Below are 17,881 nucleotides of genomic sequence, written 5' to 3'. Positions count from 1 at the left end.
AAGGGCTCTGGAATTGGTGAACCAGAGGTGTAACTGAGACTGGGGTTGACTCCACTTGCATTAAAGAGAGAGCTGAGCCAGTCTGATGTAAGGAGCCTCTGTCATATCTGGGCCTTTTGGAGCAATTGGGAACAAGCAAGGGCTTTTACAAGAATCCCAGCAGGATGAAGGGTTTGGAGGAGCTTTTCCAGCAGCCTGCTGTGTCTGCCCACAAATGCATTTTCCATCTCTATTTCCTGCAGCTGACTCCAGGCAGAAGGGGATGGTGTCTTTTATGACGGTGGGGTGGGAAAGGAGATGTATTACAATTTACAATCCCACAGGATGATTCTTTTCTGTTTTATTTTTGGAGTATGGGGGTAATCAAGGGAAGTGGGATGCAGTGGGGAACCAGTGGAATCCATCAGGCAGCTATGCTGGAGGATGCTTTTCTCTTTTCCCTTCTTTTCTTCTGTTCCTACAGATCTGTGTGAAGGATAATTTTAATGTGTGGGAGACGATGAGGGAGAGAGCAGTGGGAATATTCTAAGACCTTTTACACGTTTCTTTCACAGTCTGACTGCCCCTACTCAGAAAAAGTCCCAAGTATTAAAATACCAATGGACATCATGGAGCAGGAACCTTTCCTAAGTGATAGCAAACCTGCTGACAGTGAGTAGAACTAAGCTCTTGCATGCCTGCTTGACTCTCACTTGCACTACAAAACTATATCTATGTCTATTTAGTGATTTTAAAATTTTTAATCTTTCCTTTTACTTCAGAAGTATTCTCTTGTTCTTTTTTTTTCCCCCTCGTTTTTAATTTCCAGGCCCCTGCTTTATGACAGATTTTGCTTTTGTGAGCTTTTATTTTCTTTGCTGGTTACAAAATCAATGTTATTCCTTCTGGTGCCTCCAGTTTAAGTGCTTTTCTCCAGCTCCTGACAGGTCTCCTGGCCACCCACTCTCTCTTCCTCTCCTCTCCCTCTCCCACCACCTGCTGATGGTGGGATTTATTTTTTTTTTCCACTGAGCTTTGTGTTCTGGATTTGCAGCGCTGTCCTGTCACTGTTTGTTCCCCTAGGTGCCAAGCAGTTGCAAAAATCAACATTTAACAGAGTAATTATTTATTTGTGTCATTAAGCTGCACAGGCAGAGATCAGTTGGCCATTAACATATTTCCCTTCTTAGGTGGTTTGTGCTCTTCTTTTAGGATTTCATTTCTGATGTTAATAGCTCTAATTGTTGAATTTAATCTTTATTTTCAGTCATTCCCACTTTACATTTTCCTCTTTTAAGTGAGGAATCACAGCTGACCTTGGTGGTTTTGCCTTTGGGATGACTTTGTAACATACTAAGGGTGTCAAATGCCCTTTTCCTCTGAGGTGGGAGGGGAGAAGTACAAACTAAATAAATTAGTGCTACTGCCTGGCTAGTGCTTCCTAGGAGCAGGATCTAACCCCTCTGATCTTTAGATCCTTAAATTATCCATGGATCTTAGGAACTGGGAGCCAGGTTCCTTTCCTTTTGGTAGCATATAGAGCCCTCAGGAAATGGTAAGCCTTACCCTGTGGCTTTTATATACAGAGACACTCAGAGTTTGGGATATAAAATAAAAGCATTGGAAAGGAAGCATATTCTTGGCTATTTGGATATCCTCAATGTTTTGCTGATGTCAGCACATCATCCAAAATCAGCCACAGGCAACCTCATATCCTCCTCATTCCATCTATTTAGTGCATTCCTGATACTAAAAACAAACTGCATCCTAAATATTGTTACTCAGGATTTCAGGATCAGATGCCTTTTTTCCAGCATCTTAAGGGCTAAAATAGTTAGGAAAAGTTAGTTGTGGCATCAGCCTGGTTCTTGGGATGCCCTTGGAGATGGAACAGATAAAATCAGCCATGGGCTGAACTGTAGTTGGTTTGTGTATTTATACATTTTTATAGTCCAGTATTTTATTTGCTGCTTTCTAATTAAAAGCAATGTAAAATAAAAATTAAAACATATCAGGCCACTGGAATACCAAAAAAACCAACTGGAATGCAGCACCACTGTGGGATTGTGCTTGAGTGTAACTGTGATCCAGGGCACATTCCTGGCAGTACCACTGACAGCAGCTTTCCTGCAGCAAGAGCAGGAACAGGACTGTCATTCCCAGAGAACGTGGCTCCCACAGGGTCAGCAGAGGGAAGCCACCCTGTGTCCCCCAAGGACGTGGGTGTGACAGAGGGGGGTAGCCCAGGGGGACAGGTCCCAGGTAAGTGTCAGGCCCCAAACAGGGGGAACTCCTGGGGATGGGGCTGCTGGCACCGCAGGGATGTTACCTCAGAGGAGAGAAGGGAATGCAGAGCTTCCTCACCAAGCTGTAAATCCATCTGGCAGCTAGCAGGAAAAGAGCTTGGCCCATAGATTTGGGGGAGCTGAGGCAGGGCTGGAGGCACTGCACAGTGGGTGTGCAGCAGTGACACCCAGACTTTCTTCCCCCAGGAGAAAAATCACCAACATTCCTTGAACGCCACACATCGTGCTGATACAATTCCCTTCCTTCAATCACACGCCATGCCAAGGTAAGCACCCCAAAATGCACCTCTGCCCCCTCAGAACACAGCAGATTTCCTCCAGGGGACTCTTAAAATAAAACACTTGGAGAACATTCCCTGCACTGTGTTGCTGCCTCTCAAGGTGGTCACGAACAAGTTGATTCCACAGTTACTCCAGCTCCTGGCAGGGCTGGGGATGGGGAGTGGAGAACCTGGGAGAGACCTGGCAGCTTCCCTGGCCTCCTGGCTGCTGCACTGAGAACAGGTTTGGGAATCAGACCAGGAGAAAGATGTGGAGCTACTGGGGTAGCCCAGAGAGTTGTAGCCAAGGGGAAATAATCCATTTTTCCATATTGTGGTGGAAAACAGAGTAAAGAATAACCTTAAACTGCAGCAAGTAATAATTGCTCAGAGTCCAGTCCCTTGGGGCCAGCTTGGGCCTCCAGGCAGCAGGACTGTGATGTGGAGCAAGGCAAGTTTATTCCTCTGAAATGCCAAAGATGTGTCTGTGCTTACAGCTGTTAGACAGGCACTGAAATTCATCCCAGCAGCGATGCCTGGATTATTTCAGTGGCAGCTGAGAGATGTTGTCACAGCCTGGGGTGGAGCATCAAGATGCCCCATCCCTGGAAGTGTCCAAGCAGTGTTCAGAGCAGCTCATTCAGGTTATCTGTGTGTAGGCCTTACCTGAAATCTGGCTGTTCATTCCCAAAGCCCAGCATTTGTGCTGCTCTGACTTTGTCTGTCTTCTTCTTTGCAGCCCTCCACGAACTCCAGTAAAAGTTGTGCCTCAAATTAGAATAGAACTTGATCCTGAAGACAATGGTTATTTCTGGAGGAGCAAGGGAACAGAAACTACTTTGTAATTTGTCTGTCTGTCCGGTCTTTTACCAATTCATTTTGTCACTAGCCAAATGTTGAGAAGCTCCCTGCTCCCAGCGGCGAAGGTAACGGAGCCCGGCCTGCCCCTCCCTGCCCACTCCCTCGGTGTTTCCCGGACCCCTCCTGCCTGGCTGCGGGGGCAGCAGCGCTCCGGGCCCGCCTGAGCCCCGCGGGAACGCCGGGAGCCGCTGTCTGTCTGTCTGCAGAGCCCAGCTGACCTCCAGGCTCATTCCGTGTTTGCTCCCACTGCTGGAACGTGCTGCTAACCCTCGTGTAGGTAAAAGAGAAGGTACTTCACTCCCAGCACAGACAGACCATTGCCATCGCTGTAGCATGTTTGGAAACGTCCCTTTCCTATGCAATTTTTTTTAAAGAAACACTTTAATGGACTTAATCCGTCAGGTACATGGAAGAGTGTTATTTTCCTAGATTATTTTGTTTAAATTATGGGGGCCTAACCTATGACTTTTTTTTTTTTTGTGACAATTTTTTTAACCTTTTTTTAATTACTGTAAAGAAAAATGAATTTTTTTCCTGCAGCAGGAAACATATAGTTATGAGTAGTTCTACCTCTTATTTCTAGATGCCAGGCTTTCTGTAAAAAATGTATTGTACCATATATAATGTGATTTTTACAAGAAACAAACCCACGACATCACACTGCAATCTCCAGGATGTGGCATAGGGCTGGATCAGTTCAATTAACACCTTGTGCTCCGAAGCATCTATTTTTCTTAGGGTTAAGTTGGTTCTTGGAGTTTTTTGTAATGAGCGATCCCTGCTGTGAAAGAGACTTAAATCTCTTGTGATCTTAGAAGACCCTGAATGGACAGCTGCTGGTTCTATCCCTGTTGTTGATTTCTGACCTGGGATGGCTCTGTGGTTTTCTTGGAACACCAGTGTGTCTGTGTGTGCAGTGAGAAGAGCCAAGGTGTGCCTCAGGCACAGTGCACGAGGAGGAAGATGAAGGTGGCCTGCTGGGATGTTCATCCTGACACTCAGATTCACAAAGATCCTCCTGCATCCCAGCCCTGTGTTCCACCATCTGAAGAATTGACCCTGCACCTTGACTGCTCTGCCCCACACCAGCAATGCAGCAGGACTCAGCAGGCCAGGCATGGGCATCCCAGGATTTTGGGGTGCAACCAAGCAAGTGGACATCACATCAGGAGAGAGGTTTTCCTCTCTGCAGCATGTTCATACTGGTATGTGCATCTAAAGGCATCTTTGGGAAACTGGGCTTCACCAGGACATGGGGAACACACAAAAAGCTTCGTCCAAAAATAAGAAACAGAACAAGAAGCAAAAGTACCCCAGCTCTCGAGGTGAATTTCCTGATGGAGACAATCCCATCACAGAGGATGGGCACATGCTGCCACTTGGTCCTTGTGAAACCAAAGTCTGGGTTGGTGAAGTCAAGAGGAATTTCTGATGGTGCTGAGACCTTAAATGCCAAATTTTAGCATCTGCTCCCACACCTCTGTATAGCCCCTGCTCGCCCTTGAGGGGTCTCCCCTTCAGTTTCCATGAAATCTGTATTGGGTGTCTTAGGAACCCAGCTGAAACCTGCTCTGAAATTGCTGGGGAAACTTGGGAAAGGCCTGAAGAGGAGCAGCTCTGGGATGCCTCCTGCCTGCTGGAGGACAGGTAACTTGGGAAATGTGATGCCAGCTTAGCCAATGCTCTCCATCCCTTGGTGGACACCAGTGCTGGCACCCGGTGGGGACACAGGCTGGAGCACAGCCTGTGGAGCACAGGAGCTGCGTGGGAATTGCTGCACATCCTGCCCAGACCGTGCATGTGCAGCAATCCCACAGGAGAGGTGCCATCAGCTGGGTCACAGGGGCTGTCCCGCTCGGTTCCATGGGCACAGCTTCCAGCTGCTGCTGCCTGGTGACCTGTCTCCCCAAAATGAGGTCTTCTCTTCTGAACCGTGTGTCCTGACTGCTGTTCTAGGTCTTTCTCTCTCTCTGTATTGTGTTTTTTTGTGTTGCGCTGAGGGCAGCGCTGCCGACAGGACAAAGGCTCTGCATGAGAAGCGCCGCCCTCTGGCAGCAAAGGTTTTCTGCAGGCCTTGGAGAGTAACCAGAACGTCCTTTCGATCCAAATTAGGTGTTTTGTTGGAAAAGCCTGGGTGGGCGCTTCAGGGAATAAGTGTGGAGACTGACCCAAAGCCCTCCAAGATCAGAGGCAGCCGTCAAAAATGACCTTCCCCCAGCAAATGCCAGCCCCCAGCCCGCGGGGAGCCGGCCTGCGCTGCCCCCTCCCGGGGCTGCCGCACCTTTGTATCTCTGTTGGAATCGAGTCGCACTTTGAGATACTTTTATTCTTGTTCTTAATTCTCCTAAGTCCGTGCTTTCTTTGGAGGAGGGAACAAGGACTTAGGATGAAATGAAGTGGATCAGATGGTGGAACTAAAAGGAAAAAAAGCAGAAAACATTTCAAACATATTAAAGTGATTTTTTCCAGTAATATAAAAAAATGAAATTCCTTATAACATTATAGTATTTTACAGTTTTATGAAGCTTTCTATTGTGACTTTTATGGAATCAAAAGATGAAGATGATGAGATATTTTAGCATTTATATTTTTCAAAATTAAATAAATGTATACTGAAAATAAAGTAACTTTATGCATTCATGGGAGAGTTCATGTCTGTTTTTCCCTCATTATGTGCCAAGTCTTGTCTGATGGAACCAAGATCCCAGAATCAGTTTGGTGATGATAAAAGGGGTTCCCTGACACCCTAGTGTTGGACCCACTGAAGCATATTTTGGGATACCTGGGGGAGTGGTTGGATGTGGAGAGTTGCCAGAAGGTCTGGGTCTGCTGGGCCCCCACTAGGCACTGCCCTCTGGGCCCCTGGATCCCTGCTTGCCCCCGGGGCTCCCCCAGCTCTGAGCTCAGACGGGGCCGGCGCACAGGGCAGCACTTGGAGGTGAAGGCACCTCGTGGAAGGGCTGGGCTGGACTGTGGTGAAATTTGGGATTCCCTGGGATTGCACCCCAGAGGGAACTGAGAGACCATGTCCTCAATCACCAAACCAAGGGGAGAAGGAAGGGTCAGGAACTGACCGGGATCAATCTCAGGGGTCTTTTCCAATCCAAATGGTTTTATTTTGGGATTGTAACCTGCCCAAAGGCAGTACCACTCACCTGGTGGCAGGGAGAGCCACCTCCTTGCCACTCAGCTCCTTGTTGGTCAGCTCTGGTGCCTCTGGAAGCTTTGGAGCAAGTACTGGGCAGAGTGGGCAGCTCCCTGGGTACCGGGTACGTAGATGAGCCCAGCGGTAGGACAGGTCTCACCTATTTGAAGAAGCAGGCAATGGGCATGGGCAAAATGCAGCAGCTGGACACCGAGGAGAGGAAGGTCCCGGTCGCTCACGGCCATCCAGCCCCGCTGGTTCCACAGGGGCACGCGCGACGGGCGAGAGCCCCACGGGGCTGCGGCCCCGGGGAAGGGAGGGAGAGCCGGGCGACGCTCTGCCCCGGCGGCGCGGTGCTCTCGGGGGTGGGGGGCGGCGGGCGGAGCGGGAAGCCACAGGGCTGCCCTATCGGGGGCTTACCGAGGGGACCGCACCGTGCACGGGATGCTGCGGCGGGGCCGCCACGGCAGAGCACTGCTGGGGTCTGCCGGGGGGTCCCGGGCGATGCCGCCTCTCCCCCGTCGCCGGATCCAAGCGGCACCGGGCCAGGGATCGGTTTCGGGCCCGGGATGGCCGCGGGCACGGGGCGCTGCCGGGTGCGGGATCGCGGCCGTTCCCCGGTGCGGGCGCGGAGCCGCCGTGTGGTGCCGGGACCCCGCAGGGCGCCCTCTGGCGGGCACGGAGCGCGGTGCGAGCGCGGCGCCCCCGCGTGGCCGCGGGACAGCGGTGCGGGAGGCGGGGCCGGCACAGGTGTGAGGGGAAGAGGGGGCGGGGCCGGGTGGTGCAGGGGACGGGGCCTGGCAATACCGGGGCGGGCCCAGCACAGGTGTGCAGGGCGGGCCCAGCTCAGGTGCGCGGGGCCCCAGGGCGGCTGCGCGGGGCGGGCCCAGGCGATTTACACCCCGGAAAGCACCTCAACCGGCATTTGCTCGCTCTGCGACAGCAAGGAACCGGTGCTGTGCCAGTGCCATGCCCGCCAGGAGGACGACGCTTCCCCGGAGCAGCCTCTGGATCGCGGCCGGAAGCGGGAAGGACACGGACACCGCCCGTGCCGGCCCCGGGACCCCATCGGTATCGCCGCCCGCCCCGCGGGGCGCCCCCTGGCGGACACGGCGCCGCCCCGCAGCGCCCCCGGCCCGGTAACCCCGGGGGACACCGAGCCCCCCCGGCCCGGTAACCCCACGAGCACCGCGCTCCCCTATGAGCCACAGCGCCCGCAGCCCCTTCTCCGTGCCCGCACCCCCGGGGCTGCTCCGGCCAGGAGCAGTCGCTCTGGGACGGCCGCTGGGGCCGGGGCGTTGCTGCTCCCGCTCCCATTGTGCCTGGTGTGGGACTGGAGCCACGGGGAAACGCTAGGAAAAAAACCCCAGTGTTAAAAAACCAGTGACAACTGTTTGTTCTTTATTTCCAGAGCCGTGAGGATCATCGAGTCAAATGCTGAGAAGTGACCGGCCCAGCTGCACATCGAACACAGAATTTTGGTCTTCTCAGTACCCTGATCCAAACACCTGAGCCAATCCCAGGTTGTTCCAAAGTCCTGCGTGGGATGGGAATGACTGCTGCCAGTAAGAGACCTCCTCTACAAATGCAGCTCCTTCCCTTCTGTGAATGCTGCTTTACACACCAGCCCCTGCAATGGCTGTAGGGCAGAACTGGCTGGCACTCATGTCAGCACCAAACTCTTCCCCATAACCCTGATTGTTCTGCCCTTTCCAGGATTTACCCAGCAGCTGTAAATGTGCTCACACCATGTCCCTTTGTTTCCCCAGGAAGAAGTGAACCAGACAGCTCCTGAGGGTTCCTCTGGAGAGTGGCAGGGGGTGTTTCCTGCAGGTGAGCGTTGCCAGGCCAAAGCACCAGTGGCTGCTGAGGCCGGGGCTGTTTCTGGGCCCAGAGGCCTCGGTGTCTCCTGCTCGCTGCCAGCCGTGCTCCTGGGTGTTCCCTCAGGGTGTCCCAGCTGGCTGAGAGCACAGGGCAGGAGGAGCCAGAAGCTCCTGAAGGCAGCAGCCCCTCGTGTCCGTGGGATCTGCAGGAGGAGCTGTGCCTGCACCGTGGCTCCTGGGCCAGGGGCTGCTCTGAGCAGGCACGTGGAAATGCTCCAGCCCACACAGAGCACCAGGAGCCCAGAAGGAACCCAAGGAGCAGCTGGCATTACCTGGGAATGGAGGCACGGCCCGTTTGCACAGGGGCTCACGCAGCAATTCCCAGTTCAGAGCTCCCACACAGCTGCCAGCTATGTCCCAGCCACCCCAAATCCCTTCCCTCCTGCCCAGCCTGAGGCCATCATCCATCAGCAGCATTGAAGCCAAGGCAATCTTTCCCCACAGACATTAAATCCCAGACAGGAGCCCTCAGAGATAGCTGAAAATCAGTGGGATGGAGTTTGGAGTTTTTCAGGATCCAGCTGCAAGTGCACAAGTGATGGAAATCTTTCACAGGTAGGTCCCACTGGAGGTGTGCTGAAGACAGGGATGTGCATCCCTTTCCTGAGGGAAAAGAATCTGTAGAGGCCACTGCTGAGGCTCTGAGAGGAGCTGAGCTTCTGCAGGGAGAGATGTTCACCCCTGGGCACAGGGGCTGCCCCAGCACAGGCTGGGAGCACATCTGGCCACTGCCTTCTCCTGCTTTAAACACCAACTGGATGTTCTCCATCCTGGAGCTCAGGGGGTGGAACCAGCTCAGTTCCAGGCAGCTCTGTCCAGTGCCCCCAGGGACATCACTGGGGGGAGGGTTATAAATGCCAGTTCTGTGCCACATAACCCTGTCCTTGTCCCTGTGCTGCTGCTGAGCTTCCTTGGAAGCTCTGCTGGCTCCTGGCACAGCTGCTGTCCAAGGCAGCAGCTCTGCATGGGAATGCCCACACTCCATGGGGCACTGGGAGGTTACTGCAGTGGGAATGGAGCAGGGAATTTGGGGCTCTGGGTATAATTCATCAGAACTAGCACAGCTGACAGGGAACCCCAAATCTGGGCACCACACAGAGAACAATCTTTGTCCTGCTCTGTCAGCTCAACCCCCTGGGCTGGGAAGTTTTGGGAATTAAATGTATGGAATTACACAAATCACAGCAAGTGGCATCACCCAGAGGGACAATCCAGATCTCAGACAATTCCTCCACAATCCACTATGGGGGAAAACACCCTGTGCCTGCCAGGAGCTCTGGCTCTGCTTTTCCTACCAGCTCCTGAGCAGTGTCAGGGCCACCATGAGAGCTTTAAAATCCAAATAAATCCCATATCCCACACAGTGATAATCCAAATAAAGAAATGCATTCTTGTCATCAAAGCTCAAAACTGTATTTGGAGTTCTGACAACAAGCTAATGGGATTCCCAGCAATCTCATCAATGCTCTTGGTTTCATTTTTATGTAGTTTTAATCCCTCAGTGGGCAGCCTGTACAACTTATCCTGGGATTTAGAGGTTGAGCAGGGCTGGCTTTGGATTGACCTTCACCTCTGGCCCCAGCCTGTGCAAACACACCTTGTGCCAGGGTGGGTGAGCTCATCACCTCAGCTTTTCCCTCCTAAATATCCCCTACTTATTTCCCTGTAGATTAACTCACACTTTGCCCCAAACCATCCACTCCTCACCTCCACGTGGCCTCCAGGTGTCCATTCTGCTCCTCACAGGTGCCCTGGTGACACCATGTTGGTCCCTTTGCCCTTCTCCAGCCCGAGGCTGCTCCTCTGCTCGCTCTCTCCAGCCTCATCCCACAGGCCGAACAATAATCACTAAAAAGTCACTAACTCCAGCACTGAAAAACAGGGATTAAAGCTTTCTCAAGTGGCACAAGCCTTCTGCCTGCAAGTATTCAAATCCAGCCCCATGTCATGGACATGGTTTTGTGTGCAGCTGGGTGATTTAATTCCCTGCTCCCTGTTAGTCAAGCTACCTAACTCCAAGGCTGCAATCAAGAAGGACCACATTGTGTCTGAAACATGCTGAGCTACAAGAGAGCTGGGTTCATTTCCAAGCAGCAAACTTGACTTGGAGGCAGCATTCCAAACTCTTTTCCACATATATTTTGTCTCCCAGATGAGGATGCCTAAAGAAGCAGGGGGCAAAATGAATTGGTGGTAGCAGGAATGAAATTAAAGTGTGAGCACAGGTGCTTTCAAGATGCTCCAAATTTCTTAATAGAAATGGGATTTAAATTTAGGCACAAGTTATCTGAATCCTGATGAGCTTGTATGAAAGCTCAGCAAAGCCTCTGCAAGTGCTTTACTCTCAAGAATCAAGTGCAGTAAAAAAAAAGTATTTATTCTGCTGTGCCTCAGGTTTGGAACAAGCAGAGCAGTGAAAACCCATCATGTTCTGCTCTCTTATGCCTGTTCAGAAATCAGCAGCAGTGCAGTGTCTTAATGGGTCTGTATTTTACAAACTTATTAAATGCCTGCACAGCCAGGCAGGGAGACAAAAATCTGGAGTCCCTCACCAAAAACCAGCTGCTTGTTGGTTTGAACAAGGGTAGGGATAGTTGTACATTCTGTGGGGCTGTCCTTACAGACCAAGGCTTATTTATCTTGATTAGTTTTTACTCAACATGCTTTCAAAATCATTGGAGGTGATTTTATTGAGATGTCTGATGTGCCAAATGCTTTCCCCAGACAGAGCTCAGAGTCAGCCTTGTGAGAAGAGCTTTAATGCCCATTTTCCTGATCCCTCAAGTAAGCAGCTCTGGTGCTCTTGCACCCCAACCTGGGTTCAAGGTGGGGAACTCTGACAGAATGCCAACACAGATGTTTGACAACATGAGTTTACACTGCTCCTTTAATCCCAGACCTGGAGCTGGGCTTTATAAATCCCAGGAGATGGTCTCTCCATTAAAAAGCAGCATTCCTGTTGCTCCCTTTGCTGCTCTTCATCACATTACTATTATTATTGCTATTACCCACTAATTTTCTGCCATAATCTTTTGCTTCCCAGAGGAGCTGCTTTAGGGAGACACTGTGGCCAGGAGAAGGTGGCTTTAGGCTCCCACCACATTCCCAGTCCCCATGCCCAGCTGTCCCTGGGCTGTCCCCAGAGGTGCCTTTCCTCCCTTACCTGCAGGAGTTTGGCTTTTCCAGGGGTCTCTGATGATCCGAGGCAGAAGTTCTTGGTCACGCCATGACAGGGCTGTCCCTTATCACACTAAAAGCAGGAGGAATAATGGTTATTTTGGATACATATTTTGTGTTTTCTCTCGGTTTCTGACACTGTGCTGTGAGGCAGCAGCTTCTAATCACTTCAGTAATGATCTCTGGAATAGTTTCTGTCCATAGCTGGTAAACAAGAAGTTGTAAACAGCCTCGAGGCAAAACTGGAGCTGAGTCTCATCCCAGTTGCACTAATGAAATTTTGGCTGTGCAGGCATAGGGAAGTGGCTGTGCAAACACTGCAGATGACAGGAAATGGAAAAGCTCCATGGATTTCTATTATCCTGAAGCTGAGGGGCAGAAGGATTGGCTGGAAGGAGAAATTAAGCCAGTGCCTTGTGTTTTCACAGGGGCCTTGCCTGCTAAAACAAGCAGTGATAAATAATTGAGAGAGGCACAGAGGACAAGACATTTCATCTAAGAAAAGAAAAAAAATTATGCAATACCTAATTGGTATAAGATGATGAATAACAGCAATCTGCTTCCACATGGTAACTTGATAAGAGCAAGGCCTCCCTCCTTCATTTAATACACCAGAGAAAATCTGCAAAGGAATAAAGTGGGAGGGAGGCTCCCAGAGTGAAAACTGCCCCAACCCACAGTGGGTTCCCAAGCACAGGAGGCTCATTCCCTGCTGGAATCTCAGACACAGCCTCCATGGACAAATACACAATGTAACATCTCACAGCCTGACCAGGACAATTGTGTACCTCTGGGTAGAGACATTCAGCTTTCCCTCGTTAGAGCAGCAGTTCCAAGCCATTATGAAGTGATGCCATTATTTTCATGTTGGGCACGTGGAAGAAATCCCCTGGAGCAGCCACCACTGCCTCACCCCTGTGCACAACCTGCTGGGTTTGTCATCCTGATGTCTTCATTTTTATGTGTGAAATACCCTCACAGGATCCTCTGAGGCTGAAACAAAAATAAGGAGACTTCAGAGATAGGAGGAACAGCAGGAGCATGTAGCTGTCCATGAAGAACATTCAGTGTGGTAAGTGCTAAAAAATTTGTTCTTCCCTTGTCCTGAGCTTAGTAATGGCACAAGAACAGAGGCTTCCCAGGGCTCCCAGTTCCCAAGGTTTCCCACTTTGGAAAATGATCCCTGGTCTGCTGAAAAGTGAGAAATTCCCAGGGGCAAAACACAGCCCCTGAAGGATGGCAAAAAGAACAGGACATTGGTCTGTGAGTGTCTGAGAAATTCATGGATCATCCTCTGCCATAGGGAACCAGGAAGGGAGCCACTGATTAAAAACCTGAAATACTGTTCCACAGGGACCCTGTGCACAGCCCATGGGATTCTGGGCTCCTCTTGGCTTCTCTTCCAGAGTAAGGGGGAGCTGCAGCCACCCCAAACCCCCCATTCCCAGTTCCACAGGGACTGGTGCAGGAGGTGTTGGGTCTGGGCCATGCAGGGCTTGAGCTGGGGACTCTGGGGATATTTGTGAATTAAGGTAATAGAACTTACTCTTTAAGTATTTAATGTTTTCATCCATCAATATTTCCATCCTATTTTATATGACATACCTCAGAGTGGTTCATCTCCAAATAAGCCCGAATATCCTAGTAAGTTTTCAGCTGGGAGAAAGGAGCTGTGGAAGAAAATACACCCTTAAAAATAGCCAGTTGCAATCAAATAATTCTTTCTTACTGACATTTATTTTCATAAAGAAAAACAAGTGCACCTTGAGAAGCAAATTTCTCATTTTGAAATGGACAATCCCAGGCAGATGTGCCAATCTCAGAGCTGCACACACATCTCCTCTCAATGAACTTCAACTGCTTATCCTTCCCTCGGAGTCATTTATCTGCATAGGCTGAGCTGGGGCCAAAGGAAATAGTTTGTAGGTATTGCTTTTTGAAATAGGTGTTTCTTTTTAAAAGATCTCAAACTTCAAATGATGGAGAACAAGGCTATCAGCAGTATGACTGGAATAAACAGCAGACTTAGCTGTGGATTACTCATCCACTCGAGCTGGGAATAGAAAACCTTTCACTCCAAAGCCAAATTGTAACTGTAAATCAGAAGATGCAAATGGCAGGTGAGGCATTCACAGCAAGTTGGCAATGGCTCTGTATTTTTATACATATATATATATATATATATATATATATATATATGTGTATATATATATATTTATATATCATTTCCACCCTGCTTCATTAGAACCAAGGCTGCTTACCTATTTCTTGTCATTATAATCCTTTTTTCCCCCTTTACTTCATGCTTAGTCAACCTTTAAGCTTCTAAATATATTTTTTATTTGATGCATCACAGGCTGTTTTAAATCTTAACTAAAATCTCAGCCAACTGCTCCCTGAAATCAGGTTAAAGTAAGATTTCCACACCCAGGCACACTTATGCCACCACTTTATTGAGAAGCCTGGCAAGCAATAGGATTTTAGCTGCCTTACCTTGGAAGCAAGTCCCTGTTTTAAAAGCTTTCAGTAGGAAATTACTCAAGTTCTCCTGGGATGCAGTAGCAGTTTCCCATCCATCACTGGAAACCGGGCAGGGACCCCACAGAATATCTGGACTGGCCACAGCTTTTTCCCTGGAGAGATGCTCCAGCAGTTCAGCAGTGAGTGCTGGGGTTTGATCTATAGGAAGAGCTAAATCAATGATCCCTGCTGGGCTCCTGGCAGCACTAAATTCCCCACAAATGGGACATGAGCCTCCTAAATTGCACCTTTCAGCTCAGCCTGCGCTCACGAGTCACTCCCTGACAGCCCTGTCATTGGGCACTGAAGCTGAGGGGAGTAATTGGGGAGCAGGTAGATAGAGGTAAAAAACACCCCTGAAAAGTGGGACAATCATGAGAGAGTCTCAGTGGAGGACAGGATTGGCAAACAACAGAAGTGTTTGAGGGCCCCATCAGCCAGTGAGGGCTAATGCAGCAGGTACAGGAGACAGCTCTGCCAGTGGGCAGTTTGTGTCCCCCCAAAATGGGGGGCACAGAGGATCCTGTAATCATTGCCAAGTGAAAGACCAGAAAATCCAAACCTATCCCAAGGCACAGAGCACACCACGGGGGTTCTTTGCACCAGCCAGAGCCACAGAATTGTTTCATTTCCATCTCTTTTGGCACAGAAGTGCCATTGCCCTCTGTGAGACAGGCATGAGAGCAGACAGCCCACGACCTGGTCACACAGTGAGGGCGCCGTGACTTACAGCCTGTCACAATAAACACCCTCTCACCCCCCACCCAAGCTCCTGGGCTGCAGAACATTGGACTATGTCTCACTAGAAACTGGGCAGAGCAGCCTGCCTGGCCCAAGGGCAGGACAGGTGAGCTCCCTGCGCAGCACCCTGGGGTTGGATCCTGAACACTCCACCTCAGCCCATGCTGGATTTGCCCAGAGACAATGCCTTTAGTCTTAAATAAGTGCACAGGAGAAGAACTGGCTGTGAGGGTGACAGCAGAGGTTTAAATGCACTGTCACCTCTGCAGAAAGATGATGGTTGTGGAAGGGCTGAACTCTCCCCGCACCTTCCTACCTTCTGACTGCTCCCTTTACATCACCATCCACATGCACACAGGCATTTTAGGTAATCATTGATTTTTTTTTTCCCATGACCTGCTCTGAGGATTTGAATCCTTTTAGTGCTCTTGAATTTCCATTTGCTGCTGCCTCGGTGACTCAATTTTAATTAACACCAAATTCTAAGCCTTACCTGGATAACACGGATAGGTACCTCTGATTGACGTCAGGAATTTGACACGCTGAGAGATTACCTGGGAAACCTCCTGGTTTGACTCCAGTTGAAGCCAATTCTGCTCAGCAAATGACAGCTGCAACCCACAGCAGTCCAAACAGCAAGGACTGCAAGGAAGTTTTCCTTGCTAGGATTTTCTTTTGGAAAAAAACCCAGCAGCACAGATCTGTTCTTTTGGGATGAGGTGCCATCTTACCTACCAGCCTCAGGAAATGCTCAGAGTTACACTTGTTTACACCCCTTTCCCCAGCAAAACACCCCAAACTGATCTCACTGCATTTCAGACTTTGCAGCCCCTGGAAAGGTTCAGATTTAAATGATAACATGAATTACTTCAAGCTCCAGACACTTTCCTCCTACTGGAGGTACCTGCTACTGATAGAAGAGTAGAAGAGCAAAATAAAATTATGTCTTCTCATAAAATGAGCAAAATAAAACTTGTCTTAATCACTGAGAAAAAAAACAAAACAAAACAAACAGCCCCAGGATCTTCTTTCTCCAATTCTGGAATTCTGCAGAGCACTCCAGCTCCCAGCCCAGGCCCTCCTGCAACACGGGGGCTGGAACCCCAAAGGCACCTGCTGAAGGGCACCTGCTGAAGGGCACCTGCTCAAGGGCACCTGCTGCCATCTCCATCCCAAACCGCTCCTTATCCCAGCCCTGCCCACCCCGGGCAGCCCAAGGGGGGGCTGTTCCCAGCCGGCAGGTCCCTGGCATCACCGGGATCCCAGGGCAGGCAGTGTTGTGCCCCCTGCCAACCAGGGCACCTCCAGGAGTGGCAGCAGCAGCATTCCAGCTCTCTCTCTCACACACAGACCTGTTGCTCGCCGAGCTCCCGCGGTTTTCCCCAGCTCCCAGCTGCAGCAGGGAGGCAGGAGCAGCCCTGCCCGTGGGAAGGCAGCCCCACCCCGATCCCCCCAGGTACCTACACCGCTTTCCGCTCCCCCGCCGGCTCCGCAGGCAGCAGCGAGGCGAGGCTGCAGCCCCCGCTCCCGCAGCCCTGCGGCTCCTGCCTCAGGCAGGGAGGAGGGACAGGAGGAAGGAGGGAGCCCAGCCCAAAGCCAGGTGCCAAGCCCCGGGGCTTTGGGGGTGCCCGGCTGGAAGAGTTTCTGGGCTATGTTCCATTGCAGAGCCTCCCTGCTCTGCTTGAGGCATCCCTCGGCCTTGGGAAGCTCATTCCAAGGGTCAGGAAGTCACAGCTACCTCTGCAGGTGCCACCCCTGCCACCCCCCATCCATCAGAACCCAGATTCCCCCAGAGCTCCGAGTGCTCCCAGCACAGTGGCATCTCCCAGACTCTGCTCCTACCTGCTGAGCTCCAGCATTCAGGCCCAGGCTCTCCAGAGATTCCAGCTTTTACATCAGGAACTCAGGGGGAAAAAAACCCAAAACAACAGTCTGTGTGGCCCAGGTGAAACCAGGTGGCCCCTGTAGTTGAAATGGTGAAATGACAGGTCCTGCCTTACCTGCCTCTGCATCAGGTTTTTCTGGAAAGAAAAGCAGCATCCCAAGGACAGATTCTAAGAGAACAGGCTTCCAACTAATGATTTCATAGACGTAGGAATAATTCCTTAATAAGAATAAATTCTCTATTTTTACACTCCCCTTTTGATTCCTGGCATACTTTAAAAATTAATCCTTCAACAAATCATTTAAATTTGAGAGAACAAGCAAATATCCCAATATCAATTGAAACCAACAAATTCTTTTCCAGCATAACTCAGCTGGAATTATAACAACTCTGTGTGGCATCATCACATGCTGTAAATGGAGGCTGAGAAGCTCCAGCCACACACAGACACTGCAGTGAGGGCAGTTTTGCCCTGTGTGATGCAGCAGATGGAATCCCAGAATCCAGGATGTTGGACTGGGAGCCTGGAGCTGGATGCACTAAAAAGCCACAGAGAAACCTCAGACCAAGAGAGGATCCTGCATACAGGTAAGAAGATTTTGTCTAGAATTCCTACCCCAGCTCTCCCTGCACACACACACACTGCTGCAGTTCTGTCTCCCCATCACTTCCCTATATTCACATTCCCTCTGCCTGGAAGCCCAAAAGGCGGCGAGTTCCCTTTGTAATCCAACCAGCTTCAGATGAACAAGTGTTACTCATGGAAGCAACAAAATATCCACATCGCAGGGAAGTGAGACTTGCAGGGAACTGAGGCTTGCAGGGAATCGCTTTTTGCTTCCCCCATTCCCCGTGGAACATCAGCATGGAATCCTCATCACGGATTCATTGCAGAATATTGTCCTTTTAGTTTTAAAAACGGTTCCGTGAGCGGCAGGGCCGATCCGTGTCCCAGGACGCTTCCATCTGTTTGGAAGGCCGGCGGCTCCATCTGCTGGGAGCAGAAGGAAGGACAGGATGCGAAATAAACTCGAGGAGAGCTCATGGAACTGTCCATGGAACTCCAAAACGGTTTGGTTTGGACCTCAAGGATCATCCAGTCCCACCTCAGAGCCTGTTCAGGG

The 17,881-nt window shown here is 50.5% G+C and overlaps 1 protein-coding gene and 1 long non-coding RNA gene across 4 annotated transcripts in view; one reads left to right on the top strand and one right to left on the bottom strand.

The window, feature by feature from the left end:
* SLC4A4 (solute carrier family 4 member 4) overlaps window positions 1–6,031 on the top strand; it is a 125,987-nt gene extending 119,956 nt beyond the window's left edge. For all 3 annotated transcript variants that reach the window (XM_058803472.1, XM_058803473.1, XM_058803475.1), the window contains 3 exons: window positions 555–651; window positions 2,472–2,551; window positions 3,285–6,031. In XM_058803472.1, the coding sequence (XP_058659455.1) occupies window positions 555–651; window positions 2,472–2,515 (141 nt within the window). In that variant the 3' untranslated portion in view covers window positions 2,516–2,551; window positions 3,285–6,031. The remainder of the gene's footprint in view (window positions 1–554; window positions 652–2,471; window positions 2,552–3,284) is intronic.
* Window positions 6,032–11,624: 5,593 nt separating this feature from the next.
* On the bottom strand, window positions 11,625–13,659 carry LOC131557170 (uncharacterized). The gene is made up of 3 exons (XR_009274698.1): window positions 13,217–13,659; window positions 12,400–12,604; window positions 11,625–11,684 (listed from the first exon to the last, which is right to left on the bottom strand). It is a non-coding gene; the product is annotated as an uncharacterized LOC131557170 (long non-coding RNA).
* Between the last annotated feature and the right edge of the window lie 4,222 nt (window positions 13,660–17,881).

The sequence above is a fragment of the Ammospiza caudacuta genome, chromosome 4, assembly GCF_027887145.1.
Source record: "Ammospiza caudacuta isolate bAmmCau1 chromosome 4, bAmmCau1.pri, whole genome shotgun sequence".
In the NCBI taxonomy this organism is placed as follows: domain Eukaryota; kingdom Metazoa; phylum Chordata; class Aves; order Passeriformes; family Passerellidae; genus Ammospiza; species Ammospiza caudacuta.
Note: the sequence above shows the minus strand (reverse complement) of the source record. Positions and strands in the feature narration are given on the sequence as shown.